The following is an 18,210-nucleotide window of genomic DNA, read 5'->3' as shown; positions in this document are numbered from 1 at the left end:
GACACAGAAGCACACTCAAGGGCCATAATGCAGATTTACACACTCAAACAGACTTGTGCATGCATGCGCATGCACACACACACACACACACACACGCACACACTCCCAGACCTTCATCCCTTACCCAGGCTTACAAAACAAGCAGCCCTGACACTCAGTGGAGGCCACTGCAGGCAGACAGGATGAATAGACCGGGGTACGACCTGCCCCACCTAAGCTGCCATGGAAGGGGGTGTTTTCCTGGTTCCAAACTGAGTGGTGGGCATCTTCCCCCAGCCACGGCCTTCTGGACAGCTGTGCTGGGTCCTGAGGTATCAGAGAGTGGCCAGGGTAGGGTGGTTCTGTGGACAGGGGCCCCGGGCAGGGACAGGGACCCTAACAGTGTGCACTTTGAGTGGAGGTGTTGCATGGGGCTTAGCAGATCCCGAGGTCAAGAGAGGGAGAGAGGCATGTGTCCCCAGGACCCTGCAGTGTTAGGACCCTGCATGTATCAGACTCGGCTGCATCCTCTCTCACAGTAACAATAATAAGAATAATGCCATCATCAGGACTATTATGTGACAATATTATCATTAACACAGCAATGACTGAGTCAGTCCCTGGTGGAGAAGAAAGGGCTGTGACCATAGCCAGCTGGTTTGAGCTCATCTTCTGAGCAGGGCCAACCCCAAGCAAAGCTGGGTCCTAGGTAGAGCTTCTCTCTGGTCCCTTCTCCCTCTGGAGTCTCCAGGCCTCAGTTTCCCCTCTCCCCAAATCCCTTCCCGGACCAAAGTGTCCTCTGACCCTTTTCTCACCCTGGGTAAAGCCCTCTCTCTGATCACTCTGAACCTGACTCTCCATCTATGCAAGGGGGATAGAGATGGTACCAACCTCAGGACACCACAAGATGATGCCTGCACAGGGGTTAGCACCGTCCCATAGGAAGAGAGGCCCTTGATTGTATCATTATTGCCTTTAATGGCTGCTCACTTTTAAAGGTGCCAGTTCTGGGAGGACAGATGCCCTTGGGAGATGATGATGCTAATCTTCACACGAACTCAGCATGAGGCTGCTTCTTGTCCTTATGACAGGCTTGGGATGCAGGCCTGGACACTCCCAATTTAATGAAGAAAACCCATTCAGTGTCACACAGCCAGTAAGCAGCACAGCTGAATCTTAAACCCAAGGCTGCTGGCCTGGCCTCAAGGCGCCATGCAGGGCTCTCCTGCATGGGAGGCTCACACTGGGTGGCTTTGGGGAGCAAGCGCTTCCTCGGCTGCAGGAAAGATCTCACCTGTTCCAGGCCCCCAACCTCTGTTCTCTTCTCCTTCTTTCCCTCCTCCCTGCTGGAGCTCTGATCAAGGTGACCCTGGCACCCTTCATGAAGTCCCCAGTCACTTACAGGAGCCTCTCTCCCATTCACTTCTGGGCTAGTCTGACTTCCACCCCTTCTGTAATAGTCTCTCCTAGACAGGACAGTCCACCTCTGAGGTTCTTGAGGCAGGCAACAGCATCTAAACAGAATTTCATATGCACTTGTTTTGTTGTCCTTTTTTTTTTACTTGTTCTTGACGGTTTCTTTACATTTATGGTAAAAGACTTTGGTTTTCCATTATAACTGATATAATATCAATTATATAACTGACAACATAGTTATATAACTGACAATATATCAGTTATGTAACTGATATAACTGATGTAACTGAAATTAGTGATATAACTGAATGTTTCCTGTTTGCTATAAATATACATAATAATAAAAAGCAATAGGATTTAAAGCAACGATTTCAAGCTGCCACGGGTCTGAACAAGTTGAGGAAATGCTGTGTGCACCTTAGGCAGCTCACGACAGGGCGCAGGAGAGATGATCACCAATGGGGTTTGTCCTAGTCACCTGGGTCCATGGGCCACTGCTACCTGCTTGGCTTTCTCTATCCTTCACTCCTCATGCTTATCTTTTTACACATTAATTATCATGGTTGCTATCTATTGATTTAGGTTCAAATCTATGAAATATGAATGTGAATACTTTTTATTGGCTATTTGGAATTGTGTTTTTAACTAACCTCAATTCTCATATTTTTAACCATAATACAAGATCACTCTATTAGGCAAATCTCTGTGTACTTCAGAAATCTGACGTTGTGTGCTCTGGTTTAGAATCAAAGTGAGCATTGAAAGAAAACCTCAATGATTTTAGAAACTTGGGCTAAACAGTAATCTGGAATTCATTTTGTTGGAATAATAATCCCAGTATTATTATAATACCAGCTGCCCATCTCTCTGTTATGTGCATGTCTAACAAACATCTCTCTATATATATTATTCTCATTTGTATCTTTAACACACATTTTTTTTAAAGATTTTTTTTCCTTTTTCTCCCCAAAGCCCCCTGGTACATAGTTGTATATTCTTCGTTGTGGGTCCTTCTAGTTGTGGCATTTGGGACGCTGCCTCAGCATGGTTTGATGAGCAGTGCCATGTCCGCGCCCAGGATTCGCAACCAACGAAACACTGGGCCGCCTGCAGAGGAGCACGCGAACTTAACCACTCGGCCACGGGGCCAGCCCCATTTAACACACATTTTTGATTGTTATTTTTTCACTCTTTTCTGTACATTTGTTTTCCATATATATTCCATACATATATTTTGGGGGATGTCCCAAAGAATTTAATCCAGGTACTTCATGAATATATAATAGAAGAACTAGACTTTCCATCCACTCTAAGTTTGTATTTACTTATTTTTCAGTTGTAAGTTGGCTTATAAATTCTAAGTTGTTTATTTTTAAAAAAATTTGCAATGTTCTTTTCAGCAAAATAAAACTCTTTAACAGTTTGTGTGTCACATACAGCTTACGTGTGGTATAATTTATGTATAATAACAGCATCTTTTTAATGAATAAAATGATGATGAACCCATCACCATATTAAGATAGTAAATACACTCATCACTCCTTAAAGTTTCCTCCTGTTTGATTTTAATCCATCTGTCCTCCCGCTCCTCCATGAGGAGATACTTGAGGGGTATGCTTACCTCCTGCAGGCTGATTTAGGGTTTCTAAAGATGACTCTGTGACAGAAATATTGTAAAGGTCTTTGAGGATCCTCATTATCTCCAATATTATTTCAGCTAATGCGTATTCTGCCAGACCTCTTCCATCTTGGGCCTGGCGATTTTGGACTGCTGTGGAAGTTGACAGTTATCAGCAGTTGCTTCCGAATGTCTGCTTATGCTGCGTTCCTCTGGAGATCTGTCCTTGCTGTGAGTATACTAAATTTCCTTATGGCTATAGTTTTAATCATAAATAAGTAGGAATTTTGATAGTCATTGGACCTTTTATTTGCATTCGGTACAACAAATTTCCCTCTAAATACTGCTTTCATGGCATCTCACAAATTTTAATAAGTCCTATTTTCATTATCATTTAGATTGAATTATTTAAAAATTTATGTTGAGACATCTTCTTTGACCCATGTGTTCTTTAGAAGTGTGTTGTTTAGTGTCTAATTCTTTTGTAGTTTTTCAGCTATCTTTCTGTTATTGATTTCTTATTTAAATCCATGGTTGTCCGGAAACATAGTTTCTATGATTTCTATTACTTTAAATTTGTTATGATCAATTTGTGGCCCTGAATATGGTGTATCTGACTGAATGTTCTACGTGAGCTTGAGAAGGACATATATTCCGCTGTTGGATGAAACCTTCTCCAGACGTCAGTAGATCCAGTCGATTGAAGATGCTGTTCAGTTCCACTGTACTCTTATTGAATTTCTGTATGCTGGATCTGTCAGTGACGGATAGAGGGTTTTGAAATCTCCAGCTATAATAATGGATTCATCTATTTCTCTTAGCAATTCTGTCACTTTTTGCCTCATGTATTTTGACAGTCTGTTGTTAATACATGCACATTAGGAATTGTATGTCTTCTTGGAGAATTGACCCCTTTACCATTAAACTGATGCCCCTAATTATCCCTGATAATTTTCCTTACTCTGTGGTGTTGTTTTGAAGGATAATTTCATTGGCTACAGAAATGTAGTTTGATGTTTCTTTTCTTTTAATGCCTGAAATATTTCATTCCACTTTCTTGTTGATTACATGGTTTCTGAAGAGAAGTCTGATGTGGTTCTCATCCTTGTCCCTCTATGGGTGGTTTTATATTTCCCTACGCCTCTGCCCTCAGCTCCTTCCAAAATTTTTTGTCTTTGATTTTCTGTAGTTTAAATAGTGTATGCCTAGATGTAGATTTTTAAAAAATTTATTTTGGTTGGAATTCTTTGAGCTTCCTGAGTCTATGGTTTGGTGACTATCATTAATTTTGGAAAATTCTCAGTCATTATTGCTTCAAATATTTCTTCCTTTCCTTTCTTCTCCTGGTATTCCCATTATGCGTACGTTACATCTTTTGTAATTGTCACACTGGGCTTGGATTTTATGTGCTGCATTTTTAATGTTTTTCTTTGCATTTGTGTTTTAGAAGTTTATACTGACATTTCTTCAAGCTCATTGATTGTTTCCTCAGCCATGTCAAGTCTCTTAAGGAATGCATCAAACACATCCCTCATTTCTGTCACAGTGTTTTTGATTTCTAGAATTTCCTTTGGATCCTTAGAGTTTTCATCTCTTTGCTTACATTCCCCATCTCTTCTTGCACGTTGTTCATTTGTTTCATTAGAGCCATTAGCATATTTATCAATTTGGTTTTTAATTGTCTGATAATTCCATCATGTTTGCCATAGTGAGTTTGATTCTAATGCTTGCTGTCTGTGTTCAAACTGTGATTTTTTTTTTCTTTTAGTCTGCCTCGTAAGGTTTTGTAGAAAGCTGGATGTTGTGTCCTAGTTTAAAGGAACAACTGCGGTAAATGGGCCTTTAGTGTGAGGACTTATATTTGTCTGGCTGGGATTAGGCTGAGTTTACTCTTAGGTGAGACAGGAAGAAGAGAGAGCTCTGGAGCTGGGTACTTCCCTTCACCTAGGTCACTTAGTCTTTGGAAAAACCCCACTTAGGCTCTGTTAAAGCAGTTTCTCTCGCAGGCAGGTCTTTTTAAGAAGAACAGAATACCATGAGTTTATTTCTAAATGGCTATTTCTGCCCTCTCCCTGCCAACAGCATGAGCCATTTTTCTTTAATATTTTCTGCGGGAAGCTGTTGGGATCCCTGAAGAGAAAATTCACACATATTTGAGAGGCCCCTAACAGTGGGCACCCTGGCATTTTCAAATCTCATGCTTGTCCACACTGAGCAAGCAGGAATTCATCAATTAACAGTATAAGTTTGCCTACCATGGTGTTCTGATTCCTATGGAGATTTCTCACCTTGGGCTTCTGCTCCAAGAAGTGGTGCTTCTCTGTGCTGCCGTCTGGTTCTCTGATTCTGCAGGCAACAATGGCCCTGTGACATCATTTCTCTCACAGATATATGAAGAGTTTTTGACTTTCAGTTTGCTCAGCTTTTTTCTCGTTATGTGGACAGGAGTGACAACTTCCAAGCTCCTTAGAAGAGGGGCCAGAATCCAGGAGACCAGCTCTTTCTTTTGTTTCCTTTACTAACTTGAACACAAATTCATGTTTTAAATGGAAGATAACTTTGTAAAATACTCTCAAAAGAACTCAATGAGAAAGACAACAATATGTTCTCAATGAAAAAACTACAATTTATAAACACTGCCCTTTAAGAATAAAATGTAAATATTAAGTATTTTGTGAGCCCATACTTTCTCACACTTGCCCCTGCCTGCATGGTTGAGTGGCAAAGGACAGGGAAGCTCACTATCTCCTGAGCATTGTGTGAAGAAAGGAATAGCCATGATTTTCCATTTGCCCTCCATGGATGCATTTTCCTATAAGAAGATTATTAGGTCTGACATTTGATACTATAATAATATTGCAATATCTTGGCAACTTTTTTGGACTGTCCTCAGGATCTGATCATCATTTAAAACTTTTGAAACAGGAAATATGTTTTTGGGGTCAAGAAAATGAATGTTGGGGCCAGCCCGGTGGTGCAGCAGCTAAGTGCCCATGTTCTGCTTCAGCGGCCTGGGGTTCGCTGGTTTGGATCCCAGGTGCAGACATGGCACCACTTGGCAAGCCATGCTGTGGTAGGCGTCCCATGTATAAAGCAGAGGAAGATGGGCACAGAAGTTAGCTCAGGGCCAGTCTTCCTCAGCAAAAAGAGGAGGATTGGTGGCAGATGTTAGCTCAGGGCTAATCTTCCTCAAAAAAAAAAAGAAAGAAAATGAATATTTACATGGTATTAAAAAGGGGTCCTGTCCGGATTTTATTGAGCTATAGTTCCACCAGGGATTACTTGTGGCTGGGAAGTATTTTTTGGCAATTCTTGAAATGCTAGCTGTCACTTATGTTGTTGACTGTGCTTTTTCTCTAGCTACCCCTCACTCTTTTTCTCATTTGATGACACCCTGTTTTCAGTGGTCTAGGAAAATCATAGGACCTGATGTGCCATAATTGTTTATCAATTCAGCAAACAGGCAACTCTACGTAAGATTTCAGAAAAGCTTTCTGGTTAGTGAAAGAGGCATATCTAAGTAGAAAGATTTCACCTTCTCATTAATTTTGTAATTTTCTAGTAGGCTTTTAAAACAACCCCAGGTTATGGATTACATGCGTTAATATTAGGGTTGAGAAAAAAGATCAAGGTTTCAGCTCTGGCTGGTGTTACCGCTTCTGTCTGCTACATCAATATACATTTAATCTTCTGATCTATAGGTAAAAGCGGAAGTAGGAGGAACTTCCTGGCTCCTGGGAACACCCAGCATGCAGAACCCAGTGGGGTGCCCATGCATGGGTGCTGGACCAGGTGCACCTCCTCTGGCATGGCCACCTACGATGCCTCAGCCTGCACTACATGGTAAGATGAACTGAGGAGTATCACTAGACACGTGACGAATGTTAATCTTTCTGCCTATGGATTTGGTGGGATGAATGGAGACATGTAACTGAGGACGCGTAAGTCCAAGGGCAAACCTGACTTAAGACACTGTAAAATTTCTGACGTTTGTGGGGACAGACATCCAACAGGCAGTGGCATTGCTCCACATTGAGCTGGGGAGCTGGGCAATCACATGGAGAAGGGAAGAAGGTGCTTCAAGAAAGGCAGAAAGAGCGGTTCTGCAGAGGCCCATTGCACGCAGACAACGTGCTTGGTGCTGCACAGGTTGAGGAGCACCACTCAGGTGCTTGGCCACCAGCCGACACCTGAGCGGTCGACACATTGCTGAGGAGTCATACAAACTCTTGTAGCTGGCCCTATAGGGTCTTCCTCAAGGGTCAGGGAGCGGGTGTCCCAGTGATCCTCAGGGGTGACCTGAGGTGTGTGGAGAGCAATCAGCAGCAGGCCAGGGAGACGCTTTGAGGAGGATGGCCCAGAGGATCTCTATTCCAACCTCACTGTCTGCGCAAGACACACGAAGCCTGAGTCTCTCCGGTCTTCAATTTTCAGAGGCAGGATCTGCAGCCGGGAGGTTCTTCGTGTCAGAGGAGGAGGAAGAGCAGCAGGGCGAGGGCAAGGTAAATAGCAGGGTCTCTTTGCTATTGCAACTTTTTCTTAAAGCACAGCCATGCGCTGCAGCAGGTTGCTGGCTCTGCTTATGAGAGGGTTTCAGCTCTCGTTGGTGCTGGAGCTCCCGTGGGCCACGTCACCCTCCCTTCACCCTTGTATCTTGCAGGTGAGCGTGCGGTCCGGCGGGCCGGCCGCATGGCGAGGACCAGCCGGCGGCACGCCCAACGCCACGGGCGTCGCGGCCGCCACGAGCTCGGGGCCGCCAGCCCCTCCTGCGGCCGGGCGACCTCTGGGCCGTCCGCCCTCGCCTCCACCTGCCGCCCGCGGTAAGGCCACCTGAAGAGTCGGAGTTGCCTCGTAGGGCGGGTTCATCTCTTGGCCTCTGGCTTGGTTGGGTCGAATGGGGAGACGTGCGCGAGGGCTCGGCAGCGCGAGGGCCAAGCCGGCCGAGGCCACTGGAGCGTTGCTCGCGCTTGTCGGGCCGGACGTCGCACGGGCTGCGTCCTCTTTCCAGCCTGGGCCGGGCCGCTGGGCCGTCGGGTGCCTGAAGGAAGGAAAGAGGATGCCTGCAGAGAGGCAGAAGGGGCGGTTCTGCGGAGGCGCGTGGCCCGGAGACCCCGTGCCCGGCCCCGCGCGGGTCGAGGCGCTCCCCTCGGCCGCTTGGCCGCCGCCGGCCGAGCCCTGAGCCGTCCACACGTTGCTGAGGAGTCGCGGAGACTCCCGCAGCGGGCCCTGTGGGGTTTTCCTCAAGCCAGGGTCGTGGGGGCGGGGAACAAAGTAGGTAATGCTTAAAAGCAAGTGGTTCTAGTGGCAGTGGTTGCAGATCCTTATGAATATACTGAGAACCACCCATTATACACCTAAAATGGTAAATTTTATGGTATTTGAATAATACCTCAATTAAAAAATTCCAACCCAAAGTGACTGTGTGATCTTTGCAAGTGGTTTAGCTTCTCTAAGCCTCACATCATTTATCTTAAACTCAGTTGTCTTAAAATGGCAGAGAAGGGAGAATGGATATTGGCAACAATTGCTGTCTTGGCTCTAAATGGCCTGGAAGGTCTGGACCAAGCCCACCTCTCCCATGACTCTGGGCATCATAACCCCCTGCTCTGTAGTCTGTGCACGAACTTTCTGAGAGTTCCTCTAGTGCGACCTGCTCCCTCCGCCCAGGACGCCCCCTCACCTGGTGAACTCCTGTTCAGCCTTCAGGTCTCAGGGCAAGCAGGGCTTTCTTGGGGAAGGCTTCCTTGATGCCTAAAAGAAGCTAATTTCCTTTAAAAATGTATCTTCACAGAATCCCAGCCCTTCACTTCAGAGCAGTCATGTGTTTCTTAACAGCGGGGATACATTCTGAGTAATCCGTCGTTAGGCAATTTTGTCATTGTGCAAACATCATAGAGTGCACTTACACAAAGCTAGATGGTATAGCCTACTACACACCTAGTCTATACAGCACTGTCCTTATGGAATATGTGGTCCATCGTTGACCAAAACGTCATTATGCGGCACATGAGTGTATTTCAGTTTGTGGCTATATTTTTATTAGAATATTATTAGGTTAAATCTTTTGTTCTGCTGTATATAAGCACCATGAGTCAGGGGTTGTGTGTTTTGGCTTACCATGATGTCCTTTGTGTAGAAAAGTGTAGGTTTTCCATCAATATTCACTGAATGGATGAATGAATCGGAAACCTGGACACAGAGATGCAGAGGCCCTTTTACAAATTCTTTCAGCTGTTCCTTACCAGACTTGGAATCTACGCCTCAGCACTTCTAGTTCAAAGTATCAGCAGATCTATGTTTTTAAAATGTTTCAAAGTATCAGAAATGTTGACCTTGTTCACACTTCCATGTGCCACCTGGCTGCACATTAGAATGGCATCTTAATGCACCAGAAAACCCATGCACTGAGGCACTAATATGATAGGAAATGTAGGAGGCAATCTTCAGCTTTAGAAAGGAAAATCATCCTAGGAAAACCTCATTGACTGTGTTAAAATTACAGTCCACGTGCCAGAAAACATATGGCATGAACTTTAGAATGAAACAGGCATTAATTCAGCCTTGAGGCCCCAACACTAGCTGTGCGGCATTGGACAAATTACTTCCCCATTTTGAGTCTCCGTTTTCCTTCAGAGAAACTGGGAATAGTAACTGTCTACTTTCTAAGCTTGTTATGAAGTTTAAGTGCAATAAAGTGTAAAAATGAAGAACGTAAGTTACCTGGGAGCAGGGACGATGTTTGTTCTCTGCTGTATCCCCAAGACCTTGAATCATGTCTGGCACGTAGCAGGCACTTAATATTTGTTGAACAAAGATTTTTCAGTCTTGGAGGGAGTTCAGAAAGAGGGACGGGAAAGATTTTTAAAATAGCATAGCTTTTAAAGAAAAGGTCACGTTATCCTACAGCACCAAATTCCCTTTTATATTTAGGAAATTGAGAGTCTTTTTTTCTTTTTTCTAAAACATGCTGATACAATGGGGAGTAGGATGCAGAGGAGTAGGATGCAGAATTTGCATGAATGTTTCAGGTAAAATTGGAGGCTTCCAATAGATTTCACGCTGGAGGAAGCTGCTTGAGCCAAGCCTTAGAGCTCGGGGAGGCCAAAACATTGCCCTCCTCCCTCACCAGAGGCAGTGAGATGAGCAGCTCTGGGCAGCATATGAGTCTTATATCTCCTAGCATGGAATGCTCAGGTCTTCATGTTTTGGGCCTATGACCAAGCCAGGTCGCAGTTATCTGGCTCCCTGTGACAGTTATCCTCCATGCCAAGGGAAGATGTGACCCTCCAAAACATGAGACTTGAGGACCTGGGTCCCCCGTGCCTGGCATCTGCTCAGAAATCTTAAAGGAACTGTTGATCCTCCAGGTATCTCATGGGGTCAGCAGAAGTGGGGAATGCCCTGGCAGAGCTCTCAGCTTGCCTAGCCCCACAGGCCCAGTTTGAGGGGAGGGGAGGATGAGGACACAGAGGTCATCATGTCTGTGTGTGGGCGCTGGGAAGGCAGGTGCAGGGGAAACTTCCAGGCCATCTCAACCCAGCCTTGGAGGTAGGGTGGGGTAGGGGTGGGAGGTGGGGGGGCGGGGGACAGGGGCAGGGTGCCCGCCAGTTGGTGTGCATGTGCACTTACACTGTGTGGTCACCAGGAGGCACTGTGGCCTCATCTGTGACTGAAACTGCTGCTGGTGCTGGTGCTGCTGATGACATCCAGTACTTAATGAGCTCTTATGTGCCCCCTCATCTATCCCTTACAGCAACCTAATGAGTTCAGGACTCTTATTATACCCTTTTTATAGATAAGGAAACAGAGGCCTAAAGAAGTTAAATAAGTTGCCCAGATGCCACAGCGGTGGAATCAGAATGGAGATCTAAGCAGTCTGTCTCCAGAGCATGCACTCATTGACTCTACAGGTGTTAACTGAGCATCTTCCGTATATGAGGCTCTGTGCAATTAATAATGTAAAAATAATAAATCACCAATACTTCTTAAATACCCACTGGCCTTCAGCCAAAAACATACAATAAGAGTAAATATGTATATAGGAAAAAATGTATACATAGGAAAAATGATAGGAATAATGATAAATTTAAACTAGCCAGATGTCTCATATGCATTATCTCATGGAATCTTTACAGAAACCCTGTGAAGAATGAACCTTACTGCCCCCATTTCACAGAGAAAGAAACTGGGGTTAAGAGAGCTTAAGTAAGTTTCCACGGTGTAGAGTGGAGATTGGAAGTCCTGGGACTTGAGCCAGGTCCCATCCTTTTCCAAAGCCGCCATGCGCTTAACCACTGTCGGCTCAAAAGTCAACTTCTCTTTCCTTTCCTTCATGAACATTTACTTTTCAAACCGTATAAGTGGTTGGCACTCAACCTGAGCCCCCCATCTGGTTCTGCGCTGCAGGGGCTGAAGGCGTTTATTGTCCTTACCCCGTAGTTCCCGTCCCAGGACTGAGACCAGCTCACCAAGGAGCAGCAGCAGCACGTGATGTCAGGGACAACCCCATAAAGCATCTGAGGAAGGTGACAAGCGCTAATGGATGGGGCTGGTCCCCCTGAGTGGTTCACAGTGCTCTGCTCCCCAAATCTCATAGGATAACAGAGTGAAGGTTAGGTAGCCAACAGTACTAGCCTTTTCCTCTGGAGGAAAAGCAGTATTTAGCACAGGCTGCTAACAGGAGGGGCCTTTGGTTGTATCATTATGGCCTTTAATGGCTGCACACTTTCAAGGCACTGGTTTCCAAAGGACAGATGCCCCTGGGAGATGCTGCTGCTGATTATGTTGAGCACGGGGCCTCAGCACATGACTTCTTCTTGTCCTTATTACAGTCTTTGGACACAGGCATGGACATTCTCATTTTAATGAAGGAAACCAGCTCAGTGTCACACAGCTGGAAAGCAGCACAGCTGGGTCTTGAGCCCAAGGCTCCTGGCCTGGCCTTCAGGGGCCGTGAAGGGCTCCCCTGCATGGGAGGCTCACACTGGCTTTGCGGAGCAAGCACTTCCTTGGCTGCAGGAAGGATATCCCCTGTTCACGGCCCCCAACCTCTGTCACTTCTCCTTCTCCCCCTCGTCCCTGCTGGAGCTATGATCAGGGTGACCCTGGCGCCCTTCATGGAAGTCCCCAGTCCCTTACAGGCTGGGCCTCTCTTCCGTTCACTTCTAGGCTGGTCTGACTTCCACACCTTCTGTACTGGTCTCTCCTTGTGTAACCAGGTCAGCCCACCTCTGGGGTTCTTTAGGCAGCCAACAGCATCTAAACAGAATTTCATGTGCACTATTGTTTTGTTGTCCTTGTTTTGTTTTTAATGATTTCTTTATATTTATGGTAAAAGACATGGATTTTCTGCTATAACAGTGATAGAATATTTCCTGTTTGCTATAAATTTACATAATAATAAAAAGTGGTGGGATTTAAAGCAATGATTTTAAGCTGCCATGGGTCTGAATGAGTTGGGGAAACTGTGCGCAATCATGCAGAACAGCACCTCAGGGAGCTCAGGACGGGGCCCAGGAGAGATGATCTCCAGTGGGGTTTGTCCTAGTCACCTGGGTCCCTGGGCCCCTGCCCGCCTATGTGGCTCTCCCCACCCATCACTCCTGGTGCTGCCAAGCTCTCTGGGTGTTGTCCCCAGTCCCCCCCAGGAGAGAAGCTGATGAACTTTCTCTCTTAAAATGCTCAATTTCCTGGAAATCGGGAGATCAATCATGAGAGTCAGCTTGGATTTTCCCCCACTGAGGTTTGTAAGGTAAAGCCCATGCTAACAGGTAGCAGGGTGACAGATAAGTGACATGTTCACCACTGTTTCAGGTGTGAAGATGTCTGTTTAATCAAGGATGATTCAGAGATCATACAATCTCATCACACAGAGTGGAATTCCCAGGGCAGATGGAGATGTATTTTATTGCCGTAATGTTATGATCATTGTCATTCATTTCCAATATAATCTTTGACTCTTATTGTTTTGTTTTTTCTGAGGAGAGTCGGAGTTGCCTCGTAGGGCGGGTTCATCTCTTGGCCTCTGGCTTGGTTGGGTTGAAATGGGGAGACGTGCGCGAGGCTCGGCAGCGCGAGGGCCAAGCCGGCCGAGGCCACTGGAGCGTTGCTCGCGCTTGTCGGGCCGGACGTCGCACGGGCTGCGTCCTCTTTCCAGCCTGGGCCGGGCCGCCGGGCCGTCGGGTGCCTGAAGGAAGGAAAGAGGACGCCTGCAGAGGCAGAAGGGGCGGTTCTGCAGAGGCGCGTGGCCCGGAGACCCCGTGCCCGGCCCCGCGCGGGTCGAGGCGCTCCCCTCGGCCGCTTGGCCGCCGCCGGCCGAGCCCTGAGCCGTCCGCACGTTGCTGAGGAGTCGCGGAGACTCCCGCAGCGGGCCCTGTGGGGTTTTCCTCAAGCCAGGGTCGTGGGGGCGGGGGCAGGTCTCCCCGGCCTCCTCAGGGGCGAGCCGAGGCGCCTGGGGAGCCGCCTGCCGCCAGCCAGGCCCCTGAGGGTGGGCCAGGGCGTCAGGCGCCTTCTGGAGGATGGCGCCGAGGGTCCCTGTTCCTTCCTCACGGCCCGGTCCAAGCGGGCCTGAGGAATAAGCCTCCATCCCTGCTGTCTGGCCTTTGTCAGACGCGGCACCCGGCTCTGCGGCTCCCCGGAACGACAGCGGCTCCCGCCCCCCGGAGCAGGCGGCTGCAGCGGCGCAGCAGCAGGCCGCGGGCAAGGTAAATGGCGCGGTCTCTCTTCTCTCGCGACTCTTTGTGGAAGCGCGGCCGCGCGCTGCAGCAGCCCGGCCTGGCCTGCGCGGCGCTTCGTGTGTCCCGTGGCACGGCGTCCCGGGTCATCGCCCTTGGCGCCAGCGCCATCCTTCCCCCCAGGCGCCTCCGGCCCCCCGCCTCTGGGCTCTCACCGTTGCTGGCGCCCAGAGGCCCCCGGTGCTCCCGGGCTGAGGACGGCAGGGCTCTCCCGCCGCCGCGTTTCGGGCGCTGCCACTCGGAGCCTGACACTTAAACCCCACGCTGAGGTCTCCTGGCACGGCCTGGCCGACTCCGGCCCGAACTCCTAGACGTGGCGTTGCTCTGGCCGTGGCGCCTTTGGCTCCTCTCCTGGTGTGGCTCGGTGGGGGGAGCCGGCAAGAGGGACGTCTGCCGTCGTCCTCCCAGGCGAGAAACGCCGGAGGCCACCCCTCCCAGTTGCCCTCGGGTGCGGGTGCTGTGTCACGTGCCACGTGCGGTGGGCTACGCCCGGGGTGGGGGGGGGGGGCGACGGCGGAGTTCCTGCCGCTGCCGCCTGTGCTGGCCGGCGTGCCCTCCCGGGTCCCTCCCGCGCTAGAGTGGGTGAGGATCTGCTGAATGGCCAGAGCTGGGCTGCGTGCGGGCGGCGGTGGACGGGGCCCCTGAAGGAGGGAAGAGTGAGGGTCAGGAAGGTCCTGCAGGACCGAGTCCAGCAGAGGCCTTCCCCCGGGTTGCCGGGGAGGCGGTCCCGTGGTGTCCCGGGGCGGCGTTGGAGCCGGGCGCGGGGCGTGCCCTCCTCAGCCCAGCCGTCCCGGGGTTTCCCGCTGAGATCGCAACGCACGCAGCACGCTTGTGTTGGCCGTGTGGTTCGGAAGGCTCCCCCTCGTGTTGGCGTCGGGCGCAGCCCGCGCGCCTCTGCCGGGGGACTTGGGAAGCGGACTCCCCTGCGAGCGCCGAGCCCCAGAGCGGTGCGCTGGGCCTGGCCGAGCTTGGCAGGTGCCCGCGTTCCTCTCAGAGCACGCTGTCCCCGTGGCCCTGCGGGAGCCCGGGAAGGGCCCCCGTCCCGGGAGGCCGTGGCGCCCGTGGGCAGCCGCTGCGCAGAGGAGACGACCCCTTGGCGAGGGAGGGCCGCAGAGGCGGGGCACGGGCCGTGGAAGGGCTGGCAGGCAGAGCCCGGCCCCAAGGAGGAGCTCGGCTTCCAGAGCTGGGGCGTGGGCTTTTCCGTCCGCGTCCGTGCTCCTCTCTCTTCTGGAGGGGGAGCCAAGCAGCTTCAAGCTTCTGGGGTGGCGGCGGTGGGAGGAGGGCGGAGGGCGGCCCCCTGGCCCGACATGCCCGTCTGCCTGGCACCTGCCCCTGCCTTCGCTGGGCGTGGCCTCTGCCGGCCCTGTGTGGGACAGGGGCCCTTGCTCTTCTGCTTTGTCGGACACAGGCGGGGAGGTGTGGCGCCGGTGGCCCCTGCCCGTGGTGGGGTGTGGGTTGCGCGCCCGGCCGGGCGGGCCCGCGGTGGCGGGGCTGGAGTGGTCTGGCCCTGCTGCCGCTCCCCTGGCACCTGGCGGAGGGGCGGGAGCCGGGTGGGGTGCTGGGCCCTGCTTCCGTGGGTTTCAGCTCTCGTTGGTGCTGGTGCTCGCGTGGGCCACGTCACCCTCCCTTCACCCTTGTATCGTGCAGGTGAGCGTGCGGTCCGGCGGGCCGGCCGCGTGGCGAGGACCAGCCGGCGGCACGTCCAACGCCACGGGCGTCGCGGCCGCCACGAGCTCGGGGCCGCCAGCCCCTCCTGCGGCCGCGCGACCTCTGGGCCGTCCGCCCTCGCCTCCACCTGCCGCCCGCGGTAAGGCCACCTGAAGAGTCGGAGTTGCCTCGTAGGGCGGGTTCATCTCTTGGCCTCTGGCTTGGTTGGGTCGAATGGGGAGACGTGCGCGAGGGCTCGGCAGCGCGAGGGCCAAGCCGGCCGAGGCCACTGGAGCGTTGCTCGCGCTTGTCGGGCCGGACGTCGCACGGGCTGCGTCCTCTTCCCAGCCTGGGCCGGGCCGCCGGGCCGTCGGGTGCCTGAAGGAAGGAAAGAGGATGCCTGCAGAGAGGCAGAAGGGGCGGTTCTGCGGAGGCGCGTGGCCCAGAGACCCCGTGCCCGGCCCCGCGCGGGTCGAGGCGCTCCCCTCGGCCGCTTGGCCGCCGCCGGCCGAGCCCTGAGCCGTCCGCACGTTGCTGAGGAGTCGCGGAGACTCCCGCAGCGGGCCCTGTGGGGTTTTCCTCAAGCCAGGGTCGTGGGGGCGGGGGCAGGTCTGCCCCGGCCTCCTCAGGGGCGAGCCGAGGCGCCTGGGGAGCCGCCTGCCGCCAGCCAGGCCCCTGAGGGTGGGCCAGGGCGTCAGGCGCCTTCTGGAGGATGGCGCCGAGGGTCCCTGTTCCTTCCTCACGGCCCGGTCCAAGCGGGCCTGAGGAATAAGCCTCCCATCCCTGCTGTCTGGCCTTTGTCAGACGCGGCACCCGGCTCTGCGGCTCCCCGGAACGACAGCGGCTCCCGCCCCCCGGAGCAGGCGGCTGCAGCGGCGCAGCAGCAGGCCGCGGGCAAGGTAAATGGCGCGGTCTCTCTTCTCTCGCGACTCTTTGTGGAAGCGCGGCCGCGCGCTGCAGCAGCCCGGCCTGGCCTGCGCGGCGCTTCGTGTGTCCCGTGGCACGGCGACCGGGTCATCGCCCTTGGCGCCAGCGCCATCCTTCCCCCCAGCGCCGGCGCCTCCGGCCCCCCGCCCTCTGGGCTCTCACCGTTGCTGGCGCCCCCAGAGGCCCCCGGTGCTCCCGGGCTGAGGACGGCAGGGCTCTCCCGCCGCCGCGTTTCGGGCGCTGCCACTCGGAGCCTGACACTTAAACCCCACGCTGAGGGTTGCCCTGGCACGGCCTGGCCGACTCCGGCCCGAACTCCTAGACGTGGCGTTGCTCTGGCCGTGGCGCCTTGGCTCCTCTCCTGGTGTGGCTCGGTGGGGGGAGCCGGCCGGGGACGTCTGCCGTCGTCCTCCCAGGCGAGAAACGCCGGAGGCCACCCCTCCCAGTTGCCCTCGGGTGCGGGTGCTGTGTGCCACGTGCCACGTGCGGTGGGCTACGCCCGGGGTGGGGGGGGGGGCGACGGCGGAGTTCCTGCCGCTGCCGCCTGTGCTGGCCGGCGTGCCCTCCCGGGTCCCTCCCGCGCTAGCGTGGGTGAGGATCTGCTGAATGGCCAGAGCTGGGCTGCGTGCGGGCGGCGGTGGACGGGGGCTCTGAAGGAGGGAAGAGTGAGGGTCAGGAAGGTCCTGCAGGACCGAGTCCCAGCAGAGGCCTTCCCCCGGGTTGCCGGGGAGGCGGTCCCGTGGTGTCCCGGGGCGGCGTTGGAGCCGGGCGCGGGGCGTGCCCTCCTCAGCCCAGCCGTCCCGGGGTTTTCCCGCTGAGATCGCAACGCACGCAGCACGCTTGTGTTGGCCGTGTGGTTCGGAAGGCTCCCCTCGTGTTGGCGTCGGGCGCAGCCCGCGCGCCTGCCGGGGGACTTGGGAAGCGGACTCCCCTGCGAGCGCCGAGCCCCAGAGCGGTGCGCTGGGCCTGGCCGAGCTGGGCAGGTGCCCGCGTTCCTCTCAGAGCACGCTGTCCCCGTGGCCCTGCGGGACCCGGGAAGGGCCCCCGTCCCGGGAGGCCGTGGCGCCCGTGGGCAGCCGCTGCGCAGAGGAGACGACCCCTTGGCGAGGGAGGGCCGCAGAGGCGGGGCAGCGGGGCCGTGGAAGGGCTGGCAGGCAGAGCCCGGCCCCAAGGAGGAGCTCGGCTTCCAGAGCTGGGGCGTGGGCTTTTCCGTCCGCGTCCGTGCTCCTCTCTCTTCTGGAGGGGGAGCCAAGCAGCTTCAAGCTTCTAGGGGTGGCGGCGGTGGGGAGGAGGGCGGAGGGCGGCCCCCTGGCCCGACATGCCCGTCTGCCTGGCACCTGCCCTGCCTTCGCTGGGCGTGGCCTCTGCCGGCCCTGTGTGGGACAGGGGCCCTTGCTCTTCTGCTTTGTCGGACACAGGCGGGGAGGTGTGGCGCCGGTGGCCCCTGCCCGTGGTGGGGTGTGGGTTGCGCGCCCGGCCGGGCGGGCCCGCGGTGGCGGGCTGGAGTGGTCTGGCCCTGCTGCCGCTCCCCTGGCACCTGGCGGAGGGGCGGGAGCCGGGTGGGGTGCTGGGCCCTGCTTCCGTGGGTTTCAGCTCTCGTTGGTGCTGGTGCTCGCGTGGGCCACGTCACCCTCCCTTCACCCTTGTATCGTGCAGGTGAGCGTGCGGTCCGGCGGGCCGGCCGCGTGGCGAGGACCAGCCGGCGGCACGCCCAACTCCACGGGCGTCGCGGCCGCCACGAGCTCGGGGCCGCCAGCCCCTCCTGCGGCCGGGCGACCTCTGGGCCGTCCGCCCTCGCCTCCACCTGCCGCCCGCGGTAAGGCCACCTGAAGAGTCGGAGTTGCCTCGTAGGGCGGGTTCATCTCTTGGCCTCTGGCTTGGTTGGGTCGA

At 53.6% G+C, this 18,210-nt stretch overlaps 1 protein-coding gene and 1 long non-coding RNA gene across 6 annotated transcripts in view; one reads left to right on the top strand and one right to left on the bottom strand.

Moving 5' to 3' along the window:
• The window catches only part of LOC139074912 (uncharacterized), a 22,966-nt gene extending 16,245 nt beyond the window's left edge, over positions 1-6,721 (bottom strand). For 4 of the 5 annotated variants that reach the window (XR_011524892.1, XR_011524888.1, XR_011524889.1 and 1 more), the window contains exon 1: positions 871-6,721. This is a non-coding gene — a long non-coding RNA (uncharacterized lncRNA). The remainder of the gene's footprint in view (positions 1-870) is intronic. The other variant, XR_011524890.1, reaches the window with a different exon arrangement.
• On the top strand, positions 1,614-18,210 carry LOC139074911 (transcriptional regulatory protein AlgP-like). Its single transcript, XM_070568465.1, has 9 exons — positions 1,614-1,858; positions 3,113-3,244; positions 6,715-6,856; positions 7,448-7,515; positions 7,674-7,833; positions 13,622-13,716; positions 15,394-15,553; positions 16,198-16,292; positions 17,977-18,210. The coding sequence occupies exons 1-9, from the start codon at positions 1,844-1,846 to the stop codon at positions 18,148-18,150; spliced, it is 1,041 nt and encodes a 346-aa protein (XP_070424566.1). The 5' UTR covers positions 1,614-1,843; the 3' UTR covers positions 18,151-18,210.

The sequence above is a fragment of the Equus przewalskii genome, chromosome 12 (genome assembly GCF_037783145.1).
Source record: "Equus przewalskii isolate Varuska chromosome 12, EquPr2, whole genome shotgun sequence".
NCBI lineage: Eukaryota > Metazoa > Chordata > Mammalia > Perissodactyla > Equidae > Equus > Equus przewalskii.
This window is presented reverse-complemented; position numbering and strand designations above follow the sequence as displayed.

Coding starts and splice junctions, on each gene's coding strand:
- LOC139074911 (XM_070568465.1), top strand. Junction 3,245..6,714: donor TCTGGAGATCTGTCCTTGCT/GTGAGTATACTA, acceptor TCTGATCTATAG/GTAAAAGCGGAAGTAGGAGG. Junction 15,554..16,197: donor GCCTCCACCTGCCGCCCGCG/GTAAGGCCACCT, acceptor GGCCTTTGTCAG/ACGCGGCACCCGGCTCTGCG.